The 27253-nt window shown below is 31.0% G+C and overlaps 1 protein-coding gene across 2 annotated transcripts; it reads right to left on the bottom strand.

Annotated features, from left to right (window-relative positions):
- Window positions 1–5799: 5799 nt before the first annotated feature.
- Window positions 5800–27226, bottom strand: LOC132756857 (low-density lipoprotein receptor-related protein 4-like). Of its 2 annotated transcripts, none has more exons than XM_060748003.1 (15): window positions 27062–27226; window positions 23209–23436; window positions 21452–21641; window positions 20789–20916; window positions 19776–19929; window positions 19192–19307; window positions 18852–18983; window positions 17080–17304; window positions 15327–15516; window positions 13715–13845; window positions 12665–12818; window positions 12084–12199; window positions 10346–11084; window positions 9553–9697; window positions 5800–9303 (listed from the first exon to the last, which is right to left on the bottom strand). In XM_060748003.1, exons 1-15 carry the CDS (start codon window positions 27147–27149, stop codon window positions 9142–9144), a joined length of 2898 nt encoding a protein of 965 aa, XP_060603986.1. In that variant the 5' UTR covers window positions 27150–27226; the 3' UTR covers window positions 5800–9141. The 2 variants fall into 2 exon arrangements, with proteins under 2 accessions (XP_060603986.1, XP_060603985.1); XM_060748002.1 differs by having other exon boundaries at window positions 9553–9700.
- Window positions 27227–27253: the final 27 nt, after the last annotated feature.

The raw sequence follows: 27253 nt of genomic DNA on the forward strand, positions 1-27253 counted from the left end.
TTAAATGGCGATCACGCACGTTTTTTTTCTTTATTTTTCTATGTATTTAAAAAAAACTCGTTGCTATGACAACAAATAGACTTAGAATATGGCAAATAAGCAATATATTGTTGAAAACCAGTTTAAACTGTTGGCACTTCAGGTTTGCCGAAGAGCCTGTCTGTTCATCTGCAAGAATTGGACCCTGTAATAACAAAGAAGTACTGGATATATTATAAATTATAAAGGTTTCTGATGTTATATGACACTACAAACGGTTGTTTGCATATATAACCCAAGCCCCAAGGAGAGGGCTAAAATGAAACGACCGGTCATAAACGATCATATTACATTTCCGGAATTTTTATAGCGAATTTATTATACTGCAAATTTCAATTTTGAGAAAACAAATCTTCATAAACTGACAATAGCCGTGAATATATAAACGTCACGATTATCCAATGAAAAGCGATGTTTCAAATGTACAGTATAATATTATGAATTTTGACATATCATGTACTGATCACCACATCTGACGATGATATGATGTATATTTTACTCTACTGTATTAACTACTACATAATTATACTTAAATTTTACTTTTAAAATGCTTTCACATTATTTAGAGTAAACATTTATGTCTATACATAAATAGTTACAGATTAAAAATGTACAAACTTTATTGAAAAGTTATTAAATGTTGGTAAAGCTCGTAAGTATTGAACTAACATCTTCATTTACTATTAACAATTACGATAGCGATTAATCTCCTAGCCTAATTTATGGTATGATACGTTTTCGATCGTAATAGAATTTTTCAACACGCATTTTACGAACAAGCATGTGTCTATTCATAACCTATACCCAGTTACCCATGTCATCGTCAATGGGGCATTAAAATGATACGCATGTGAAACGTCAAGTGCATGCATCTTATAGATATCATAAATGCATTCACTAAAATACTCTATGTGTTTTTTTAAACACTGATAACAAATTATGATAAACAAATAAAAAGTTTTGATGCATTATCTATTATTAAAAAATAAATAATCGGTGACTCACTCTTTATCCTATTCTTACACTCGAATGATTTTTGTGTCATAAATGATAAAAGAAATTAATTGGCTGACTAGGTAATGCATATTTTAAAAGCTTAACTACTTGTACAGGTTTTCCTTTTTTATATTAACCTAGAATCTTTACCAGTATCTAATCATAGGAATGGAATAAAGGCTTTGATAACAAAAACAAATTTCAGAAAAAAACTTCGAGTAGAAAGAAATCCTAGCATAATATATTTTAACATTGTCAGAACATATTTATAAGTACAAAACTTTTTATTTGATTGTAACGAAAGTTAGTGGAAAAGAAATTGTTATTATGAAATAATTAATTTATCAAGATTGTTTTTGTGACTTAGAATAAGTTGATATCTAAGACAATATACAACGGGATAATCAAATTGTGAAAGTAATTATGGAAATGTACCCATTGAAGACTAGTTCTTTTTATAAAGTCATATAAACGAGCACAATATTGTTTATTTATAAAGTTCAATAAATAAAGTTAGTATTGAGGGGAAGAATTGATTTCTCTTTTCAGAAAAATATAGAGATATTTGCATAAGAAAGGGATAAATGGGTTTAAAACTGTATAGATATTCAAAATGTGTTAGTCTGTATTGAAGTAAATATTGAAGTTTGATAATGTATCAATGACAGCTCTTATAAAGATATAGATCTAATCATATCCTGAAATGAAATCTTTATCCAGCGCCCAATTTAATCAAACTCAACATTTTGAAAACTTCGAGCAACTCAGCATTTAATTGATTAATTGAAATGGAAACTTGTAAACGTTTCAGTTATAAAATATAGACGCTTTGCAGAATCTTAGGTCAATTTGAGGTCACTCATGTTTTATTTAGTGAGGACAGAAAGGTGTTTATTGATGATTATCTAATGATTTTGTTTATGAAATTCAAAAATGGATGAATCTCATGGTTTGCTCCCTTAAGAGTTAAAGCATAGAATATTTTTTAATATAAAAAACATAAACAGAACAAAATGTTCCGGGACAAAATATTATGCTGCTTCTTTACGTAGGTTTTTAATTTGGATTTTTTTCTCTCCAAATATATGGATGCTCAAATTGGCAAAACACAGAAAACACAATGTCATTACTTAGATTCCTGAATACTTTTTGTGAAGAAGGTGGACATTGACGAACACTATAAAACGATGGGATAAGAAAATCTGAAATCCTGGCAACCAAAAAGTAATTTTTTGTATGCATTATACGTTTTATAACGTGACCATTTGTTTTGCCACATGGCCTTTAATATGTTTCTTGACAGAATTATTTCGCCATTCAACATAGTAAATACATTGTTAACAAAACATCGAGGTTTAGCATTAATTTTGGTCTCTTACAGGCTTTTCTGCAGAAGTACAAATATTTTAACTAGACCATGCATTTCAGAAATCAAAGAATATGCGTATAATTTAGATAGGTGTTTTACAAATATAATAATTATGTATTAAAGCCTCTGTTGTTTGCATTTTCTGTATTCTGATACATTGGTAGTTTTTGACTTGTAGCTATGAAACCAAGTTTATGCCAGAGATTAAATATAAATTAAATATTAATAATATAAAAGAAAATTAATGATATTTTAGGTTGCATTGATCATATTTTTTCTCTTTCAGATAGCCTTGTAAATTAGGTTCTTCGTACACTGCCGCTTGCTTGCCAACACTTGTGACTTTCTCACAACAGAACTGGCTGCACATGTCCTAGTATTTTCTGTATTCAAATGTTTAGTTGTGAAGTATGGTGGTTTATGAATGCAGACGTTTTTTTAACAAATACATAAACAATAGTATGTTTATTTAATAAGTTAAATAGTCAACAGATACGGCTAGCCACTTTCAAAATAAATAGATTTTCGGACTTTCACAATGATAAGGTCGTCATTCTATTTATAGCTTTCGGATACATGTAAAACAATAACATACATAATAACCCACTGTGTACTACAAAATGATTAAAAAAAACCCGAAGAGCGCGATTAATTGACGGAAAACAATATTATCGAGGCATTTCATTTTTAATAAAAAAACATCTTACCAATCAGAATGATTATGATTATGACCGACTAAAAGGCCCGAGAAGTTGCAATTGCCCTTTCACAAAATCTGATTTCATTCTATAAGGGGCGTCGCGCTTCGGTGCGGACGCCAATAAATACCATCTTATCTTGATATTTTTTTAAGTTATGTGTTGGAAATCTTTATTATTATGTCTAGTTTTGTTTAAATTTAGTATTTTTTGTATTTTTTACAAAGGAATTAACGAAAGTGCACTTTATGTTATAGTCAGGTTTCTCTTTATCCTTAAATATCCGATAAAGTCTGAGCTAAGGTAACATTCCAACACGAGTATGAATACATTCATTTTATTAACGCAAACTCATCGTAAATTTTTTATGTATTCTGTGATAAAGCTTTTAGATTGAGGGACAGTATATGATTATATACTAACTTTAAGTTTTGCTCTGATTTTCTGTTTTTGTTTGCTTTTGTTATCTTTTTGGTAAGATTAAATGTACATTGTCACTATTAAATACCCATTGTACACTCATCCAGTAGATGTGTTAAGTTATATGTGAATCTGATATTGTACTTATTTTCTTTTGGATTTATATTCGTATTTTATAAAATTAAATTTTAAAAAAGTGTCATCTGTCTGTTTTCCAACACATAATAAATAATAAATACCAAAATTAGATCTTATCTTGATATTTATATTTCGTTAGTGTTGGAAATAAGTCTGGTTTTCTTTAAAAAATTATTAGTCGCCGGTAGAAACCGGCGACTATATTTGTAATAGTTTAATATTATACCTATGGTAGGAGTAGCCCTTAAAATCTGAAAATAAAAGCATATCAATCATTGAACAATCAAAGACAACAATTCTTTTTCAGTAATCACAAAAAATCAAACATATGATAACTTTGCTCAGTGGGATGAAATATGCACAAACTGACGTCTTAAAAAGCAACATTACAATTTTCATAAAATGAATCAATAACGTATCCCCAAGGATCAGTCATTGAATATTAGAGATACTTTTACTTTTTTCTATGTGTCAAGCATTGCTATTTTATAATAAATAAATCATGAATGATATTTGAAATGACACTTTAGAATTATTTATTGTTTATTTTTTATGAGACATTTTATATTACATTATTTTATCTAATTATAAACAAATGCTCCCTGGTCTTTTGTAAGAATCACGTGACTACATGTTTATATATGTTGTATATCGTTATAAAATCTATTAATAGTTACAGATTGCTGGTAAGACAGGTAACTTGTTAATGGTGGTAACTGATAAGATGTATATCATTGTAATTTTGTACAGATAATTACATAAGTTATTTTTCATTAATCAGGTTCATACTTTATATCATAAGAGAAACCTGTTTACATTAAAAATACATTTTCAAAACCTTTTCCTTTCTTCTTGGTAAAGGGTTTAACTTGGCCCTTTCTGTCAAACATTCGACAAGAAAGTTCATTTGTTTACTTTAGGTTGAACATCCCAAAGTAATGTTATGCTTAAGAGGCACATTATTGAAATATATAATGGTAATCGTTGATTTCGGTATATTCCGTCGGTTTCCGTCACCCAGGTTTCCAAAACGGTATGACGTCAGGGTCCGGAATCGTATTAGATATACTTGAAAAAAATAATAAACTATCTTTGTGTTGATAGTTTATCGCACTGAAGGGCAATTAAACGTTAATTTTATATATCGTATGTAACGATTGGAATACGTGTATTGATTTCAACTAAATAATATATTTTTCATAGCACATAATAATGATGTACAACACTTTTACAGTAAAATTGTATTGTTTCATGTAATAATTAAATATATATTTTCATAGTCACTTTGCAAATATTCGATGATCGGTAATTATTTGTCGGTAAGTATCTGAATCTGAACTAGTAACCTATACGGATTTCAATGTATGGTACAACAGTATATGTATAAAGTATAATTACAAGAAGAATTACAAGCATAGCACTTGCCTTACAAGCCTCAGTGGCAAACATTACTCAACTCATTGTTCCTCTTATTTTTATACTTGAACCATTAAACTTATATTTTCTTATATTTATGATAATACAATCATTTTTCTATCCGGCGATGTGATGCTTTAGCATCAAAATCTCTACTTGTGTTTTCTTGTTGTTGTTTTTTGTTTTGCTTTGTTTTTTTTGGTAAGATTTTATGTACATATAATTGTTATGTGAAGCTAAACCAGTTATTCCCCTTCATTTGTCACAATCATAATTTTCATTAAAACTGTATTTTTTGTGTGATAGGCATCTTTTAGCAAAGTTTTCAAATCTAAAACAACAATTAATGTAATGTAGCAAAATGTGATAACGTTAGGTAAAGATATACAAATTCTTGAGCATTATATAATGTATTTAAATGAGTTTTAGATAATTTCTTGTCTCATTAAACATTCTCAAATTTCATAAACCATTATTTTTTAGTCAAATATGTTCTTGTAATGTTTAGTTTATTCGTTAATTTAAGTTTCTTTCTCACATTTACCAAGTTGAACACAGTATATACAATTCATATACATTTCAAGTACATGTGAGGTCAATCAACTGAAATTTATAAGAGACACATGTAACCATTATCACATATAACCTGGCTTTATACGTATAAAATAGATAAGAACTAAAATACTTTTGTTAATCTTATTTATTTTCTAACACGCTATAAAAGAAGAAAACGAAAAAGAGGGTGAATAATTTGGTAATATACTCCACACTACAAAATGTTTGTAAAAAATGATAATATCTTGGATTAAATCAGATTTTGAAATTAGATTAACAAGTGTATTAAAGCAACTGAGTATAGCAGTTTCAACCTAAGATAAAACCAAAATTGATTTACAGGATTAAAAACATGTTTACGGCAATATGGTCATGACAAAAAGCCATGATCCGTAGGTTGAGAGACGAACACCATAACAACTGGGTCACTGACCTTGTTTAATTAAACCGGTCTGTTCATTGAAAATTGATATAACAAGCAGATATTGTCAAATCGTTAAAGTAATACGGATATTTGAGTTATTTTCGAGGAATAAATAAGATGTTAAGTTATTTAGTTATTTACAGTTCTATATTGAATTTATGGCAGCCGAATAACAGCAAAATACGGTCCTTAAACATTGTGTATAGTTACATATTTTAATAGAATGTCCTAGACAATAAACAATCGATCTCTTATGAGTTATTCTTTTCGTTTTAAAGTCTGAATGTAGCAGTTATGTACGGGCGTATCTTTATAAAAATGATCTGTAAACCAGAAGGAGATATTATATATATTATTACAGTAAAACAGCAATCGCACGTTTACAGTATTATAAATACCCAAACAATCTTGTTACATAAAGTTCATAAAGGCCATCAATATACACGCGCAAATTCAACATATATACATATCAAACAATTGAATATTGTCTTGGATTGAACATATTTAAATCAGAAAAATATGTTACCAAGAATATCCCTTTATATTAAAATAAAGACACAACACTTTTGATTCCGAACAGTTCAAATGACATGTCAGTTCAGTTATAATTTAAACCATAACTGATGTTCATTACATTGTTCAAAATGAATTTCATGCTCAATCAAATGATTAAAAAAAATTACCATTAATTTCTTAAAGGCCCAATATGCCTCACAAATGATTTTATGTTTATTTCTCAAAAACCTTTTAACTGTTGTACTTTTACTGTATCAATAAAAGTTACTTATTGGCCAATTACCTAAACCATCTTTTTCATCTGTTGCTTTTTGACAATAAGTATAGTTATAGTAAATAGTATTTTGTATGGAAGTCAAAATACTACTTTGTTCACATTTTGATACATTTATGACTTGATAAAGGTATTGCACATTAATCGATACTTTCTTTAGGTGACAAGTTCCGTGCTTGTCTTTCAAAAGAAGATATTAGCCAATTACCTAAACTTTTTTTTTCATCTGTTGCTTTTTGGCAAGTATAGTTATAGTGAATTAGAATTTTGTATGGAAGTCAAAATACTATTTTGTTAACATTCTGATACATTTATGACTTTAAAAAGTTATTTTACATTAATCGATACTTTCTTCGGGTAACAAGTTTGTCCTTCAAAAGAAGATACATTTATTTGTTTATAAGGCATTATGTACCTTTAGGTTAAGAAACAGAACGGAAAATCAGTTTAGTTAAATATGACCCCATCGTTAAAGGTAACACTCCTTCTAACTTATCATTTTCTATAACTGCTTTGATAAGGATGTTTATTGTTACACTTATAACATAATTGAAAGCAACACAAATATCATTACATAGAGAAAAAATCCTCTATTGATTAAAACATTGATCTTACATTATTTTTTTAAATCTCAATAAAAGTTTCAAATACAAGAATAAATAAAGGTTAAAAAATCATGTGAACAGATTGGTTAAAGAACAATAGCCACCCAAAATGTGTGTTTTGATATAATTCGTTCATACATCTTAATGTATCATACATAATTCTAATTATATTGCATTTACCCTCTCTGTTATCATTAATGAAAGACCTTTTATATTAAAACTGCCTTTATACACACAACAATTGAAATTCCTAAAAGGATGCCATTTCGAAGCTTGTTCTCTTTTACATTGATTTAAATACAAGCATCCTTAAGGGAAGCAACAACAACAATTGTATTGTGCTTATGTCATTTATTTACATATATAAATGACGATTCAATATAATTGACATATATAATTGGCTGGGTACAACAGTATAGTAACGTAACATATTTACAATGATAAAACAATGTAATTAATTAACCTTAACCCAGCCAATATACCTTATATACAATATGTACAAGAGAAGGTGGTGCATACAAAAGCCACACAAGTCAGTCTTGTGTTTTGGCACATAGTCCAAATAAAATCAGATCACACTGCGCTAAAAATGTATATCAAATTTAGTTTTTGTACATATTTACTATTCGCTTTAACATAATTTAATCCGATTGAGTACTGTAAAAAATGTGTGTAATATTTCAGTGTATATAGCTATAGTCTGATTTTATTGATCTGTCAATTATGAATACATTATATCACTAATTTAAATATTCGATCCTACGTCGAGTTTTCGAGTGTAAAACAAATATTTTGAAAAGTCATACTAGCCTAATGTTTTTGACGTCGTCATGTCCGCAATAGCACAGCTTATATATGAGAGGTATGTGATTCAATTCCTAGTGTTGCCATTGTTTTTAGATCTACTCTTTTTTGCAGTATATCCTAATGGAAATGGCAAAGTGCTTGAAAAATTGTCTACACGCATTTGAAGCAACTTAGAAATTCCCTTTTTAATCGTTTTAAATTGTACTTTATGGCCTTGAAATGACATTTATTGACATTTATCCTAATGGTTTTTAATATTTATTATCACACCACGTTATCTATAAAATATGAACTTTACCTAAATAAGTGCAAAACATAATTAAACAAAAAAAAACAGCATAAAAAATCAAAGCTTCAATAATGTTGAAAATATAAGCAAGAAATAAACATTGACCCACGCGGTCTTGAACTAACAACACGTAGGACATTCCTTAGTTTACATATACCGCTATTATAATTTTATACGCTCATATATTAAGTATTTCATAGACACGTATAAAGTTTAATTACACCTTACTGCGTACATCTCATTAAACTTACCGAAAGTCCATCGAAGATTAATATATTGTGTGTGCATTCACCGTATAATAAGCATGCAAGTGGCGTGTTAACAATACACAATGTGTTCACTTGTAGAGGTGTATCAATTTATATGTATAACTTGTTACAAAACCAGGCTATAATCAAATATATTTGTCACTCGCACAAGGTCTAATTACACACGATTCCAGTATATATGTATATTATTGCTTAGCTTATTGTAGTTTACTTTATGTAAGAAAACCTAAAATTTTTGTTTGTGATACAGATCATTCATCTAAATGAACCGAGTTATTGAAGTCGGCATCATCGACAGAGAAAGTTGGATTTACATGAGATGGCTCTTACGGTTCGCCTGTAATCAATGTAGTCTCATTAATGCTTTCATAGACGTTTGGAACTGCAGATGGACTGAGCTGGCTTGTTGGAACGTCAATCCTCTTGAAGCTTAATTGCTCATACTCATTCTGTTTCTTACTTAAGCTCATGTATTCACTCTCTTGATTCTTAAAATAAAATTGATGATCGTTCATTAGAAATTTGACACTGAAAGAATGTACTTCAAACGTCCCACCATTTAAAAGTAGATGTTAATCAGTGTCTACTATATCAATTTTTTTAAAACTTTAAATAGCAATTTAAAAAACAAAATTGAGATTCGAGACGATTTGAGTGAGTCATTTTGCTTATTGGGTATTTAAAATAAGGTTTTGTTTTGTGAATTTATGAATAAAGACCATTTATAACATACTAACTTTCTGATTCCCCAGCTCATCAAAGTTGCTTATAACATCATAACTTGAATCGGTTCTGCTTGGTTTATTAGCAGGCGGTGTCATATAGGCTATGTCAGAAGCATAAGTCACACGGTCATCGCCTTTGTTTCCATTTTTGTTGCGTCTGCTTAATGTCAAAGTCAAGAGATTTAATTTTTCTAAAATAAAATGGTAATGAGTGACAGAAAAAAGGTACAACTCAAAATAATGATGACACTACGTGTATAATTTAACTAAAATTATTTATACTCCTTGTCCTTACTTTACAATACGTTGTAATTCTTTAAATCTTTTCCGAAAAGATTATGTGATCAAATTAACAAGAACATGTCAGTCTTGATTTGAACTTTTTGAAGAAAGTCATGCATTATTATGAATTCTAACACGATCCGCATAGAAGAACCTAAAGTGTGTGTCATTGTGCAATAAAATCACTGTTTGACGTTCTATAATAAGACAAGTGAAGTAATCATTATACACGTGACGTAACCACTAAAAATGTGACGCGCTAAAAATAAGTACGGAAACAAATCAGGAATAATTCAGTTTAATATCAGGTACGGCAGCATTTGTTAGTTGATGTCGTGTTAGAATCAAATAATATATCCAAATCGGTGATTTTATCGCTTGATAAAATCACTGTTTGTCGTTCCTTGCATCCGAACTCCAAACAGTATTTTTATTGAGCGATAAAATCACAGCTTGAGATATATTATTTCTTAAACAAAATCTATGACTCTGGCGTTTGCATCATAATAGTAAAAATATTTACTTTTTAACGATAACGCAAACAAGGACATTTATGACAATGATGAAGACTGCAAACCCGACAGTGCTCCCAACAATAGCTGCAATCGGTAGCGTAGTTTTCGGTTTGGGTGTTGACGGACTGGCTTTTTCAAACACTGTTGCCACCTTTGAATTTGTCGTAGTCGTTTGCACCTCAGATAATGATAAGGTTGTTTTGGGATAACTAATTGAAGGTACTAATGATGTAGTGAAAGCAGTTGTAGTAGTAGGAGTAGTTGAAGTAGTAGGAGTAGTTGGAGTAGTTGTAGTAGTAGGTGTAGTAGTAGTAGTAGTAGTAGTAGTAGTAGTAGTAGTTGTTGTAGTAGTAGGAGGAGTAGTAGTAGTAGTAGTAGGTGTAGTAGTAGTAGGTGTAGTTGTAGTAGTAGGAGTAGTAGTAGGTGTAGTAGTTGTAGTCGTAGTTGTAGAAGTAGGTGTAGTTGTAGTAGTAGGAATAGTTGTAGTAGTAGGTGTAGTAGTAGAAGTAGTAGGAGTAGTTGTAGTAGTAGGTGTAGTAGTAGTAGTAGAAGTAGATGTAGTAGTAGGTGTAGTAGTAGTAGTAGAAGTAGTTGTAGTAGTAGGTGTAGTAGTAGGAGTAGTTGTAGTAGTAGGTGTAGTAGTTGTAGTCGTAGTTGTAGTAGTAGTACTAGGTGTAGTTTTTGTAGTAGTTGTAGTAGTAGGTGTAGTAGTTGTAGAAGTAGTTTTAGTTGTTTTTGTCAATTCAACTGTTACAATAGATATAACATAATATTTTAATCACTTCTAAACATGTATCTACCATCTTGTAAAACATTTGACATTCACTCAACATAACACATTTGACATTCACTCAAAAATTTGATGCTAACAATTATAAACTGAACAAATTGTGCTATGCAAATTCAAAGATAAAGTATAACAATACACTAGTGCTTTCACAACAATAGCTTTTTTTATAAATGAAGTACTTCACTTTAGTGTTGTTACATTTTTCAGTTCCTTCGGGATGATTGATTCCAGCACTTTTAAGTGTTGAAAATTGCTTCAGCTCAAGCCGGTGTTAGGGGACTTAAAGGATGTTGCACTTTCTCATTATCCCACATTAACAAACTCATAAACAGACTCAATCAAATCGAGTCTACAATTCTCATGTAAGTTGTTGTGATTAATGCTTCAAAGATTTTTAAAAATTAAACAAGAAATATCCTTTATGTCTATCATTTTCTAATATCTTAGAACATGGTATTTTACAACGCTTAGCTACGGAATATTTGTCTTAAGAATCGTGATAAGTTAACATGTATTTCTAACATTGTTTCTCTACCTTAAGTACATCTGGTCTATAACGCAAGTTAAACCTGAAAGAAACATATTTTAATATTGCATTTTTGCATCAGTAATAAAGCCTACATGTTAATACGACCATTTTCACATGTTGTGCCATCACTTCTTAGTGCTACGTTGTCTTCGCATGCACACTTGTATCCGTTATTTTTAGGTAGACAAAATGTACTGCATGGATCTCGCGCATTTTTCTCAGAGCAGGATGCTGACTCTTGATATATTCAAATGTTCAACATCAATAGACACCGCGATGAACTTAATGAATAGAACAAAATGTAATTTATAATAATTTTATTGTTCTTATTGAAAACTATCGCTTCATAATCCTGAAAAAATTGAGAAATTCCATTTGAGTTATGTACATGTATAAAATGTCAACCAGTAAGAAAAATATAACTTACGTGATTGGTCAAACTTTGAACTATATATTGCTAGCGAATTCAATTTTCCTAATTCCGCCTTGTAACCAACCTTTATAACACTTGAAGGATTTGTCTTGGACAATTTGGAAATATATCTAAATATAAATATTCATACGGTGATCAATGTATGTCATATGAAAAGTTTAGTATACAATTAACGGTTTTTAATTTTACGTTGCAAGTACAACTGACTTCTTGTAATAACATGTAATTAGAAAGATAAACACAAAATAGTCATAATTTATATTTCAATTTAAACATAAGTGGACGCTGCACTAGGTGTTATTTTTGAAAAAAAAATCATTTTGTTTAATACATTCAAGTAAGAATAATCTAGCCAATTCCTAGGACCTAATATGTTACAAAATTGAAGTCGGGACTGCACAGTAGTTTGAAATACTGTTTTATCCACCCATTGTTTTCATTCAGGCACTATTCAGAATTGTCTTAATATATAATGTTGAGAAAAATGAGATGATTATAATAGTACGGATTTATATTTACAAAATGAACGGAAATCGACCTTAAAAACAAGACATAATATTTTGCATACAACTTACGGTCTTTCCGAAGCAGTGTAATACAAATAATCACCAAGTAATGTTATGTCCATAAGATGAGACTCACTGTCGGAAAAATGTTCCTTGCAATCACCATGGTATGAGCATTTGTATATAATGCTTGTTTGACCGTCGGTTATGTACAAAAAATTAGCTGAAACAACATATGAAAAATTTTCAAGCATCTAAGCTGCAGTTATTTCTTTTTAGAAATATAAACGTTTGACATATTTGTACCGCCTATCATTTTCATCTTTGAAAACTATATGTCTTTCAATAAAATGGTAATAACTTGATAAGTACCAAATTAGATATGATCTGATCGTAATTTAGATTTTGTAGGGAGTTATGTTGCTAATGTTGTTAAAAATTGTATCCAATGTTTCATTAAAATACTCCGTCATATCAATCAATCATTACAATATAACAATAGTTAAAACAATTGTTATAAGAAACTGTTCTCTGTTTTAGTTTATCGTGTACCATTTGCAACACTCGCACAAATATCAGGGGGAATGTGATTCCTATATTTTCACATAGCAATTTTTATAAATGTATCTTTTGACTTTAGATTTTGTAGGGAGTTATGTTGCTAATGTTGTTTAAAATTGTATCCAATGTTTCATTATTACATGTTTTGTATCGATTCACGTTCGTTTTTAACTGTTAGTAAATGTGGTAACACAAATGTCACAAATGTCTGATTTTAATTTAATTTTATGTTAACAAACCTCTGCCTAAACTTTAGTGAGTAAAAACGAATTCATGTAACCAATATAGAAACATTTTAATCTTAAAACAATGATGGGATCAAGTTTACGAATGTCCTAAAAATTTAAGGGCACCAAGTCGTTTGAAGATGTATATCATACCTTAATTTGGAAACATTGAGAAAGCACCTGACCTGTTTTGTAATATGCTTTGATAAGTGAGTAGGTTTTCTTTAATGCTAGTTAGTGACAATAACATTTTTTCTATTTTAAATTTTGAATAAAATATTTTGAAAATATTTCATATATCTTTACGTAATAGTACAGTGATTAACCAAACATTTTGTATCAATTGCTAGACCATTTGGCCGGACAAGACCGTTGTTAATGATTTGCTTAACGTCTGAACCATCCATGTTTGCTCTTGCTACATAGGGAGTGTCATACCCATGGTCCGCCCAAAACACCAGTCTGTCAGGAAAACAACAATATTGATATCACAATATTTAGAATATTATAAGTACGATTCTACCAAAGGTGTCACTAACAGCATACAGTTAATTACCTTATATGTTTAATTTTCTTTCAGTTGTCCTTTTCGTTGAACATTATATAAATAACACATGGGTTCGTGGGTAACAGTAAAAATATCATCCCGAGGAAAATACTGTTACCCGAGGCGTAGCCGAGGGTAACAGTATTTATACGAGGGATGATATTTTTACTGTTACCCACAAACCCATGTGTTATTTATTTTATTACCCCGAACAAATACTGTGATGATCTGAATTTGGCAACTAAATCTAACTGTAACAAAAATAAGCCAAGAGAAGCAATAACTAAACTGTCCTTACCTTGCAAGTTTTAAGTGCACTGTAGGCCTACTTGAGAAGCTGTTTTTCTTTTATTCTTTAGGCAAGTGATGATATCTACCAGTCATAAACATAAAATAAGCTGTGTTTTATTCAGAAAACAAAACACTAACCCATTTATAAGGTTATGATCTGTGAAATCTGATCCTTCTGCATCCAGAATATTCTTCGCATGGTTTTTGACAAAGTGCATTTAGAAAATAACGATGATATCCTACAGATGTCTGTCCACCAACTCTATCTGTAACGTTTCACTGGTTAAAATTTTTAAATTATCCTTTGTTGCATGCTTTAATTGTCTGCATGTTCCAGTTTGACACAAAATTATTTACATTACAATTACTTCCGTTGAAAACGGAGGTTTCCTGTTGACTATTCAACAAAAAGATATTTAATTCGCGAAAGGGACTCCAGGGTGCAAAGAACTAAATTTTATCAGAGTAATAGTTACTTCGGCGATGCCCTATCGTCGAAAATAAGAATGAATCGAGAAAAAAAAATGGCGGCCGTTTTATTTCATTTTATTTAGAAAATAGACCACGTGACCAGATTTTATACTGTTAAAAAATACTGTTACCTATGTAGTATGTATCAGTACAAAATTCGTAGTCACGAGGTACACTTGCATTAACAGTAAGAATAACTCCCAGAGGCCTATGGGAAATTAGCATTACGAAAAAAGTGAGGGGTAATAAAAAGAATTATTGATACCTCAATTTTCAAGGACGTCTTGGCAATTGAATCTTAAGGTGAAATCTACCTGTCATATTGCTTTACTATTGGCGTAACAAAAACAGCCGGTTTACACAAAAATACTTTTCACTGCTTATTTGTTACTGGTTTGTTTTAAAATATAACCCAATTTACTTAAATGATGCTTTAGTTGCAACAGTGAGGAAATGCCATGCATATTCGGAGCTATTTTCTATATTATTTATTTACCTATACGTTGAGTGTCCATGATATACATGTATATGATAGGATAAACATAATAAAACATATATTCTTAGTTTTGTACAAAGCTTCTTTTGCAAGATGAAAAAGTAGTTTAACGATTAACATAACTAAGTTTATAGTTACCCTTCATCAGAATCGAGAACAATATCTTTTGGTTTTGATTCAGTAGTAAGGAGACGTTTGTGAAGGCTTTTCGGTAAAATAACACCAATTCCAACAAATCCTGACTCTGAAGTAGGGTTAGCTGTGTAGTACAAGTTTCCACTCGGATAGTCGATAGCAAAACGATCTGCTTGGCAACCTAGTAACTCTGCTGGAATTGTTTTATTAATGATACTTCAAAATTAAAAGACAAAATATATGCAACATAGTATATGCAACATAGTAAACGAGAACTTACAAAAATAAAATCAAACAAATTATGGGTAAATTAAGGCTACATAGATTCCAATAGTGTGCGAAAAACAATGTTGCTACCAGGGTTGTTCAAATATGTATGCAACTGTGTCAATTGTCAGAAGTGCTTAACAAACAGTGTAAAAATAATCATCTCAATCCTTCAAAATACTCACAACCATGATATATACAAAGTTTTAAAATAACTATTTTAATCAAATCTTTAAATGCGTTTTCATAATACTTTCGGGGTATAATGTTCAGACACTGGGAAATAGCCGAACCGCATTTCGCATTTGATTGTTTGATATATTCTTCCAGCAATGTGTTTTTTTGAGCCTCAGAAATAGGAAAACAAGGAACAAGATCTTACGAATAAGGAATAAGGAGGGTGAGGGAGCACGACAACCTTTGACTGTGTGCAATGGCCGCTTTGTTAGACGAAGCATTGCTATACAACATCCGGACACCACGAAGACCAGTTGCTGGTCGACGGTTTTTTAAATGTGTCTTTAATATTTAAAGGATCCTACCTTTATAAAGTTTGGCAATTACAGTTTTACCCTTTGGTACGGCAATTTGAATAGCAGGACCTTGATTGGGAAAGAAAATTACATACATGACCTTTTTGACGCTCAAGTTGCGTTTTGCTATTCATTCAAGGTCTTTGACTCCCTTAAGTTGACCATATTTTGTTATTTATCTTTCGCTTGGGCTCTTAAAATTGAACCCACGTCTCATTGCCAGTGATGATATTTTGCAAAAGAGCGGTTGTTGTATTAAGGGAACTGATTCACCAATTGTCCGGATATTCTTACCCGAGCAAGGTTTTTCTCTTTTGTAAACAGACAGAGTATCCATCTGGCACTTATCCTTTTCATTTTTAAATCAAGTCTGTGAATTGTATGCTCCTACAGAAATACCAACGCATTTAGCTATATACCTAGTTGTAACTCTTGCATCAGTAGCAATCAAATTCTTTACTTTTTCAACAATTTGTGTCGAAATTGCAGTTTTCAGACGGCGTGCATGAGGTGCATCTTTTAGTGAATCCACACCACTATTAAATTTCCTACACCACCATGGGTCTTTCGCATGTATACCAGGAATACAGCAGTCCTTGATATAGAACCGTATTTGGTCAGTGAAAGGAGACATTTTCCCAAGCATTTTCGCTTTGGTATAAACAAGTAAATAGCGTTTATCATGCTATTGTCAAAGCTAAACTGAACTGATTTACAAACTATAGTATCAATTGAAAGCTTACACAACCATCTATGCGATACATGTACATAGTTGGGGCAAACGTCTTAAAAAGCGAGATATTGGCACAGCTGCATTCATATTTGAACACCCTTCTAAAAACAATAATTAATAATATTATATCATTTTATGAAGTTGAAATGTTTAGGAAACAATATTGTTTACCAACATTTTAAATTTACTATAAAATATGGCCATATTTCGATTTGATACTTACCTGTTTTAAAGAAAACCTTATAATTATGATTTTCAAGACTTAGTTGATGAATCAATTCCTTGGTACTCCACATCAGCTCCCTTGTAATATAATTATACGCAATAGCGATTGGGCTCCCGAAAGTGTCTGTGTCAATAGCTCTAACCTCATCGTTAACTAGGGACACCTGATATATCGTATTATGTGTCAATTCAGTAACCACGAGAAAATTGTCTGTCATAGGAGCTGCAAGAGAAGAGACATTTTTTTTATCAAAAGTATAATAAATAAAAAATAAACGTCATTTTATTCTAAAAAGATCAATCTACTTGTTAAGAGCTGCTAAACAGCATTTACAATAGCTTTAAAAATTCCCGATTACCTTTTTCATAATATGCTTTTTTGTTAAGAACCATTAAATGTCGTTAGGAACTACAGAGTAGATTCTAAACATTTTGTATCGGGGTGAGAATAAACACGACTTCGCGTCGTGCGCCGACCTGACGTTTAAGGCGATTATCAAGGTGGTTTTAACGAATGGCGAAAAGACGATAACATGCAATTAAAATGACAGACAAGCTTAACGAAAAGGGTCAAAATTACTTAATAATATGATATTTATGCACACCAGTTTCTCATTTAATGTTTAGATTTAAATTTCTTCTGCTCCTTTTAGATATTATTATAATCGTTATTCATATTTTTTTAAACTTTAAATTTTAGAGGAAGTTGTAGTAGTAGTAGTAGTTGTTGTAGTGGTGTAGTTGATGTAGAAGGGGTAGTTGAAGTAGAATGGGTAGTTGAAGTAGAAGGAGTAGTTTTAGTAGAAGGAGTAGTAGTAGCAGTTGTAGTATTTGTAGTAGGAGTAGTAGTTCTGGGGGCGTGAGGGATGTTGCACTTATTCATTATCCCTTATGTACAGACTCAATCAAACCGATTATGCAATTCTTATGTTATTTTGTTGTGATTAATGCTTCCGAGGGATCACTTTGTTTCCAGAATTTTATTGGAAGGAGTAGTTGAAGTAGTTGTAGTAGTAGAAGTTGTAGTAGATGTAGTTGTTGTAGCAGGAGTAGTTGGTAAAATAGAAGGAGCAGTTGCAATTGTTTCATTTGTTACAATAAATATAACATAATCTTTTTATCACTTCTAAACATGTACTCAATAACATCTTTACATAAAATTTTTGACATTTACCCAAAAATTTGATGCTAATAATTATAAACTGAAAAAATTGTGCTATGCAAATTTTAAGATAAAGTTCAACAATACACTAGTGCTTTCACAACAATAGCTTTTTTTTTATAAATAAAACATGTAATTTCAAACATAAATGAAGTACTTCACTTTGGGATGATTGACTTCAGCACTTTTTTAAGTGTTGAAAATTGTTTTCATCCCAAGCCAGTGTAAGAGGACGTAAGGGATTTTGCACTTTCTCATTATCCGTCATAAACAGACTCAATCAAACCGAGTCTACACTTGTCATTGTAATTTTGTTGTGATTAATGCTTCAGAGGGATCAACCTCCTTCCAGATTTTCATAAATTTTCTATTTTTATACATAACAAGAAAAATGCTCTATGCCTATCATTTACCTTAGAACAAGGTATTTTACAACGCTTAGCTAAGGAATATGAATCGTGATAAGATTACATGTATCTTTTAAACATTGCTTCTCTACCTTAAATACATCTGATCATAGATGCAAGCTAAACTTGGAAGAAACATGTATCAATATTACATTTTTGCATCAGTAATATAAAACATACATGCTTTATAAAATACAATACCATTTTCACATGTTTTGCCATCACTTTTTAGTGCTACTTTGTCTTCGCATGCACACGTGTATCCGGTTTTTTTAGGAAGACAAAATGTACTGCATGGACCAAGCCCATTATTCTCAAAGCAGGCTGCTGATTCTGTAAATATTCAAATGTTAATCATCAGTAGACGGTAGACACCTATTAGAAGGAAGTGCAATGAACTTTAGAAATAGAAAAAGAATTTAATTTATAAATGTTCTTATTGATAACTATCGCTTCATATTCCCTAAAAAAATGAGAAATTCCATTTAAGTTATAAACATGATTGTATAAAATGTAAACCAGTAAGAAAAATATAACTTACGTGATGGGTCTAGCATTGAACTATAAATTGCTAGCGAATCCAATCTCCCAAATTCCTCATTGTAACCAATTTCAATAACACTTGAAGGGTTTGTTTTGGACAATTTGGAAATATAGCTAAATATAAAATGTTCATACTTCATATTATGATCAATGTATGTCATATTTCTGCGAACGTTTAGTATACAATTAACGGTTTTTTTTATTTTAAGTTGCAAATACAACTTACATCATGTAATTAGAAAGATAAACACAAAATAGTCCTTAATATTTCAATTTAAACAAAAGTTGACGCTGTACTAGGAGTTATATATTTAAAAAATAATTTTGTTTTAATACATTCAATTAAGAAAAATCTAGCCAGTTCCTAGGATCTAATATGTTACAAAATTGAAGTCGGGACTGTTCAATATTTTTAAATACTGTTTGATTGACCCATTGTTTCCAGGAAATATTCAGAATTGTCTTTAAGTTAATATATAATATTGAGAAAAAATGAGAAGACTATAAAAGTACGTATTTATATTTACAAAATGAACGGAAATTGACCTTTAAGCAAGACATAATATTTTGCATGCAACTTACGGTCTATTCGAAGCGGTGTAATACATATAATCACCAAGTAGTGTTATATCCATGAGGTGAGACCCACTGCCTGTAAAATGTTTCGTGCAATCACCACCGTATGAGCATTTGTATACAATATCTTTTTTACCGTCGGTTATGTACAAAACTTGTTCTGAAACAACATATCAGAAATATTTTTAAGCATTTAAAAAGAATAATGCAATGGAGATCATAAACGATTCCTTTTTCTCAATTAACACAATAACCCTAAGCTGCAGTTATTTCTTTTTTAGATATACAAATGTATAAACGTTTGACATATTGTATCGCCTATCATTTTCATCTTTAGAGGTTATTTGTTTTTCAATAAAATGATAATAACTTGATAAGTACCAAAATAGATACGAACTGAATGTAAGTTAGATTTTGTATGGAGTTAAGTTGCTAATTTTGTTTAAACTTGTATCCCTTTTTCATTAACATTCTCCGTCATATCAATCAATCATAATAACAGTTATTAACTATTAAATTATTTTTTCGTGTACCACTCGCACGAATATCAGGGGGAAATGCGGTTCCTATATTTTCAATACACATTTCAGTTTTTATCAATGTATCTTTTGACATTACATTTTTTATTGATTCACGTTTGTTTTTAACTGTTAGTAAAATAGTACTTGCAATCAGTAATCAAATTACACAAGTGTCTGGTAATTATAATTAATCATACAAATTAATGAATACTGTTATATTAAACAAACCTCTGCCTTTATTTAAATGAAAAAAACAACAACATAGAAACGTTAATCTTAGACCAATGAAGCGATCCATTGGACGAATGTCCTAAAAATTTCCCGACACCAAGTCGTTTGAAAATGAAGTACATACCTTAATTCGAAACATTGAGAAAACACTAGGCCTGTTTTATAATATGCTTTATGATAAGTGAGTACTATTTCTCTAATGCTAGTTAGTGACAATGACACAATATTTCATTTTTCTTTAAATAAAAGCACAGTGATTAACTATACCCTTTGTATCAACTGCCAGACCATTTGGCCAGACAAGATCGTTGGTAATATTCTTAGCGTCTGTACCATCCATGTTTGCTCTTGCTACATAGGGTGTATCATATCCATGGTCTGTCCAAAACATAAGTCTGTCAGGAAAACAACAATATTGATATCAGAATATTTAGAATATTATAAGTATGATTCTACAAACCGTGTAACTAAGAGCATATAGTTAATTTCCATACATGTTTAATATTCTTTGAGTTTTCCTTGTCGTTGAACACAAAGAATTAATGGTATCTTAATTAAAAGGGATTGATTTTTTGCAATTTAGTCTTATGATAAAATGAAATCTGTCTGTCATATTGTTTTACTATTTGAGTACCAAAAACAGCCGATTTACACAAAATACTTTTCTCAGCTTATTTGTCACTGGTTTGCTTTGAAATATAACCCTTTATACTCAAATGATGCTCCAATTGCCAAAGTGAGGAATTGTTAGGCATATTCGGAGCTATTTTATTGGTTTATCTATGTATTGAAGTTTTATGATATACATGTATATGATGGGATAGAAGCAATGTAAAATTGGGTATAAATTATATTCTTAGTTTTGTATAAAACTTCTTTTGCAAGATGAAAAAGTAGTTTAACGAATAACATAACTAAGTTTATAGTTACCCTTCATCGGAATCGAGAACAATATCTTTTGGTTTTGATTGAATAGTAAGAAGATGTTTGTGGAGGCTTTTCGGTGAAATAACACCAATTCCAACAAATCCTGTCTCTGAAGTAGGGTTAGCGGTGTAATATAAGTTTCCACTCGGGTAGTCGATAGCAAAACGTTCTGCATGAAACCCTAGTAACTCTGCTGGAATTGTTTTATTAATGAAACTTCAAAATTAAAAGACAAAATATATGCAACATAGTATTTGCAACATAGTAAACGAGAATTTACAAAAATAAAATCAAACAAAATATGGGTAAATTAAGGCTACATAGATTTCAATAGTCTGAGAAAAACAAACAATGTTGATACCAGGGTTGTTCAAATATGTATGCAACTATGTCAATTTTAAGAAGTGCTTAAAGAACAGTGTAAAAATAATCATCTCAATCCTTCAAAATACTCACCACCATGAGATATACACAGTTTTAAAATAAGTATTTTAATCAAATCTTTAAATGCGTTTTCATAATACTTTCGGGGTATAATGTTCAGACACTGGAAAATAGCCGTACCGAGATATTTTCGCATTTGATTGTTTGATATTTTCTTCCAGCAATGTGTTTTTTGAGCCTCAGAAATAGGAAAACAAGGGACAGATCTTACGAATAAGGAATAAGGAGGGTGAGGGAGCTCGACAGCCTTTTCCTGTGTGCAATGGCCGCTTTGTTAGACGAAGCATTGCTATACAACAACCGGACACCACGAAGACCAGATGCTGGTCGACGGTTTTTTTAAATGTGTCTTTAATTCTTAAAGGACCTTACCTTTGTAAAGCTTGGCATTTACAGATTTACCCTTTGGTACGGCAATTTGAATAGCAGGACCTTGATTGGGAAAGAAAATTACATACATGACCTTTTTGACGCTCAAGTTGCGTTTTGCTATTCAAGGTCTTTGACTCCCTTTGGTTGACCATATTTTGTTATTTATCTTTCGCTTGGGCTCGTAAAAGTGAACCCACGTCTCATTGCCAGTGATGATATTTTGCAAAAGATCGGTTGTTGTATTTAGGGAACTGATTCAATAATTGTCTGGATACTTTTACCCGAGCAAGGTTTTTCTCTTTTGTAAACAGACGGGGTATCCATCTGGCACTTATCCTTTTCATTTTTAAATCAAGTCTGAGAATTGTATGCTCCTACAGAAATACCAACGCATTTAGCTATATACCTGGTTGTAAATCTTGCATCAGTAGCAATCAAATTCTTTACTTTTTCAACAATTTTTGTCGAAATTGCAGTTTTCGGACGGCGTGCATGAGGTGCATCTTTTAGTGAATCCACACCACTATTAAATTTCTTACACCACCATGTGTCTTTCGCATGTATACCAGGAATACAGCAGTTGTTGATATAGAACCGTATTTGGTCAGTGAAAGGAAACACTTTCCCAACCATTTTAGCTTTAGTATACACAAGTAAATAGCGTTAATCACGCTATTGTCAAAGCTAAACTGAACTGATTTACAAACTATTGTATCAATTGAGAGCTTACACAACCATATATGCGTTACATGTACATAGTTCGTGCAAAACGTCTTAAAAAGCGAGATATTGGCACAGTTGCATTCATATTTGAACACCCTTCTAAAAACAATAATTAATAATATTAAATCATTTTATGAAGTTGAAATAATTAGGAAACAATATTGTTTACCAACATTTTAAATTTACAATAAAATATGGCCATATTTCGATTTGATACTTACCAGTTTTAAAGAAAACCTTATAATTATGATTTTCCAGACTTAATTGATGAATCAGTTCCTTGGTACTCCACATCAGCTCCCTTGTAATATAATTATACGCAATAGCGATTGGGCTCCCGAAATTGTCCGTGTCAATAGCTCTGACTTCTTTATCGTTAACTAGGGAAACCTGATATATCGTATTATGTGTCAATTCAGTAACCACGAGAATATTGTCTGTCATAGGAGCTGCAAGAGAAGAGACATTTTTTATAAAAAAAATAAGAATAAATAAAAAATAAACGTCATTTTATTCCTTTAAATAAAAAATATACTCGTTAAGTGCTGCTAAACAGCATTTACAATAGCTTTATAAATTCCCGACTACCTTTATCATAATGAATGTCCTTTTAAATGAACCATTAAATGTCGTTAGAAATAGCAGAGTATAGATAGATAGTTTTATTCTGGTAAAAAATACATGCCATAAAACAACTACAAATTCAATGTCAACATCAAGAGATACATGTAAACATGAAAGTGCATGTGTTGATGCCATATATTCAATACCAAGGATGACACAAAAAGAAGGCATAAGCCGACTTATTTCTATTGTGGTCCTTAGAAATGATCATATGGCACCAGAAAGGCAAAATATTTACTAATTATAATTTAAGTATTGCACATAAATTATTCAATCACAATTTCTTATATCAATTATTGCACATAAGTATTTCCATCACAAAATTTATCACACATGTATTATAATCATAATTATTATGACAGATATGTTTGACAATGAATAGGTTCTACTAAAATATGCACTAAACATAAAAAATATATATAAATAAAAACTAGGTAAGATGACTTGATTAAAATGACTAAACAGATATTGATTGCATTAAATGTTCCTTAAGAGATTTTTTAAAATTATCACGACTTGCTATGAACCTAAGATGTGTTGGTAACCTGTTCCATTCCTGACAACCATTAAATACAAATGTTTTCTTACCGAACCCCTTAACTCTTGGAATAGAATAACTGTTACTATCTCTAAATCGAGTGGAGTAAGAGTGTACCTCATTTGCAATTTGAAAATGCTCATTTAAATAACTAGGTGCACTATTGTTATGTATCTTGTGTACATGACCAAGAATAAGGAAATTTACTCTCAGATGTACAGGTAACCAACCAACTTCCTCAAAATGAGCCCTCCCTATATGAGTACGGGGTCTGAGATTAAGTATAAATCTCACCAACTTATTCTGTGTGGCATGAAGTCTATTTTTTAGATTTTGACTCAACCCTAAATACCAGGAGGCACACGCATAATCAAAATGACATTGTATAAATGAAGAAACTAAAAGCTGTTTAGTATACCTATTTAAAAATGAACTTTTTCTATATAAAAACTTAAGTTTTGCATTGGCCTTCTTAATTACCTGGTTGGCTATAGACTCACCAGATAGACATTGATCTAGGTCAGCACCTAAGTACTTAACAGATTTGGTGGATGTTATTGTAGTACCATTACATACAATATTTAGTTGATCACATGACCTAAGTCTTGGTTTGGACGCAAATAAAATAGACTCTGTCTTTCCAAGATGTAAGGAAAGTTTATTATCAGTGAGCCACTTACTCACACTGCTGAGATCATCAGTAAGCTGAGAGGTAATATACTGGATATCTTTACCTGATACTAAAATACCTGAGTCATCAGCATACAGAAGCAATTTATTACGAACCACAGCCTCCATATCATTAACATAAATCAAGAATAGGAGAGGGCCAAGGATCGAACCTTGGGGTACCCCACAAGTTACATTGGTGCTAGATGAAAGTACACCGGAGACATTGACCATTTGTGTACGGTTAGATAAGTAAGACCTAAACCAGTGAATAACATCACTAGAAAAACCCATAGCATCAAGTTTCATGAGTAAAATATTATGATCGACAGTGTCGAACGCCTTTTGTAAATCTAAAAGGACCATACCAACATAATTACCTTTATCCATTTCAAATTTAATGAAATCTGTAAGGTGTAAAGGCAAGTGTCAGTAGAATATCTATGTCTAAAACCAGACTGATGGGTATAAAGTACGTTATTCTCTGATAAGTAACTCCCTACTTGGTCATAAATAATTCTCTCAAGGACCTTTGACACTACACTTAAAATAGACACTGGTCGATAATTACCAGGTTCAGTCTTATTATTTTTTTTATACAATGGAACAACACGGGCAGACTTGAGATCATCTGGAACAATACCAGTAATAATGGACAAATTAAGTATATGAGTAAGGGGTTCAGCAATGTTGTGAACACTATCCTTTATAAATCGCGCAGGTATACCATCCAAGCCTGTAGCTTTATTGGCCCCTAGTTTATTTAAGTACTTAATTACTGTTCCCTTAGTAACAACAGATAAAGAAAAGCTGTTACGTACAACACCTTTTTTACTATAAAAATATAATATAAAGTTTCTTCCAAAATTATTCATACCAGTAGGAAGTTTTTCAACTAACTTTTGAGCAACAGTCGTAAAAAATTCATTAAATTTTTCAGCAACACAAAATTTATCAAAACATAAACTATTATTGATGTTTAAACCTATATTTGAAGTCGAAGAGTCTTTTTTTGATGGTACACCTAAACCTTTTAATGTTTTCCATAACTTTTTCGAGTCAGTTCTGTGGTCTTCAATATTTTGTTTGATAAAATCAGTTTTACACTTTTTTATTTGATATTGCACTTGATTTCTAATTAGTTTATAAGGTATGAAATCTTCTTCACTACGGGATTTTTTTAAATTTTTCACAAAGTTTATCTCTCTGTTGAATCAAATCAAGTAAATCACTGCTCATCCAAGGTTCTGTTCGAGTTTTCATGCGTGTTTGCTTCACTGGAGCAATTTCATCAATAACACTCAAAAATAGTTTTTTAAAAATAGACCATGCTTTGATAACATCATCACAATATAGAATAGACATCCAGTCAAGAGTTGATAATTTTTCCTGGAAGATAACTTTGCTGTAATTTTTCATTGAACGTAAATTTACTGTATTATGATCAGTAGAATCTTTGTCAAGTCTCCTTAATTTCCTTGTACAAAAGGTTAAATAATGGTAACTAATTCCAATAGGTACTACACCACTTTGTGAGATCCTGCTGTTGTCGGATACTAATATCAAATCAATTGCTGTTGCTGATGTAACAGTGCATCTTGTTGGTTCTGAGATTAACTGGGTGTAATTCATAAAACTTAAAATAGTATTTAATGATTTCACTAAAACACAAGTACTTGAACGGTTTAAAACATCAGTATTAAAATCCCCAAGGATGATAGTTTCAAATTCTGAAAACTCCGAAAAAGATGACATGACAGACTCGAATAAAGTAGATTTCTCGATATTCATACATTTTGAATCGGCGCGTGAAAACACGACTACGTATCGTTCGGTGACCTGACGTTTAAGACAACATTCAAACGGCGAAAATTAAAGCGGTTTTAACGAATTGCGAAAAGACGATAGTATCCAATAAAAATTACAGACGAGCTTAACGAAAAGGGTAAAAATTACTTATTTTATATTTATGCACATCAGTTTCTTATTTTATGTTTAGATTGAAAGTTCTTCTGTTTCTTTTAGATCTATAATTATAATCGTGATTCAGATTTTTTAAATCTAAAATTTTCAGATTTTTGTAAAAATAAAAAGCATTTCTGACAACCATAGACAATTTCCAATTAAACAATTCATATACCAAACAATAGTTTCGTATTGAAATGAAGCCAATGAAGAAATTGATAACTACGCAAACGAGTTTTCATATTTGTCAAACCCCTCATAAAACAATTTTAACGTACCGGCTAGTTGCACCAAAACAACAGTTCGTAAGGGCACTGCCGACAGGAACAGCACTGTTAGAATAAGGGCATCCGTTTTAATTTCCATTATTAAAAAGATATAACTTAATCCAAAACAGAACTGATATGTCGGACAAATATCCACGGCTTTAACGATTCACTGGCCGGTCAATCGTTTTAAACTTCCTAGTT

Source organism: Ruditapes philippinarum, unplaced genomic scaffold (genome assembly GCF_026571515.1).
Source record: "Ruditapes philippinarum isolate M1 unplaced genomic scaffold, ASM2657151v2 ctg2286_1_1_1_1, whole genome shotgun sequence".
Lineage (NCBI taxonomy): Eukaryota > Metazoa > Mollusca > Bivalvia > Venerida > Veneridae > Ruditapes > Ruditapes philippinarum.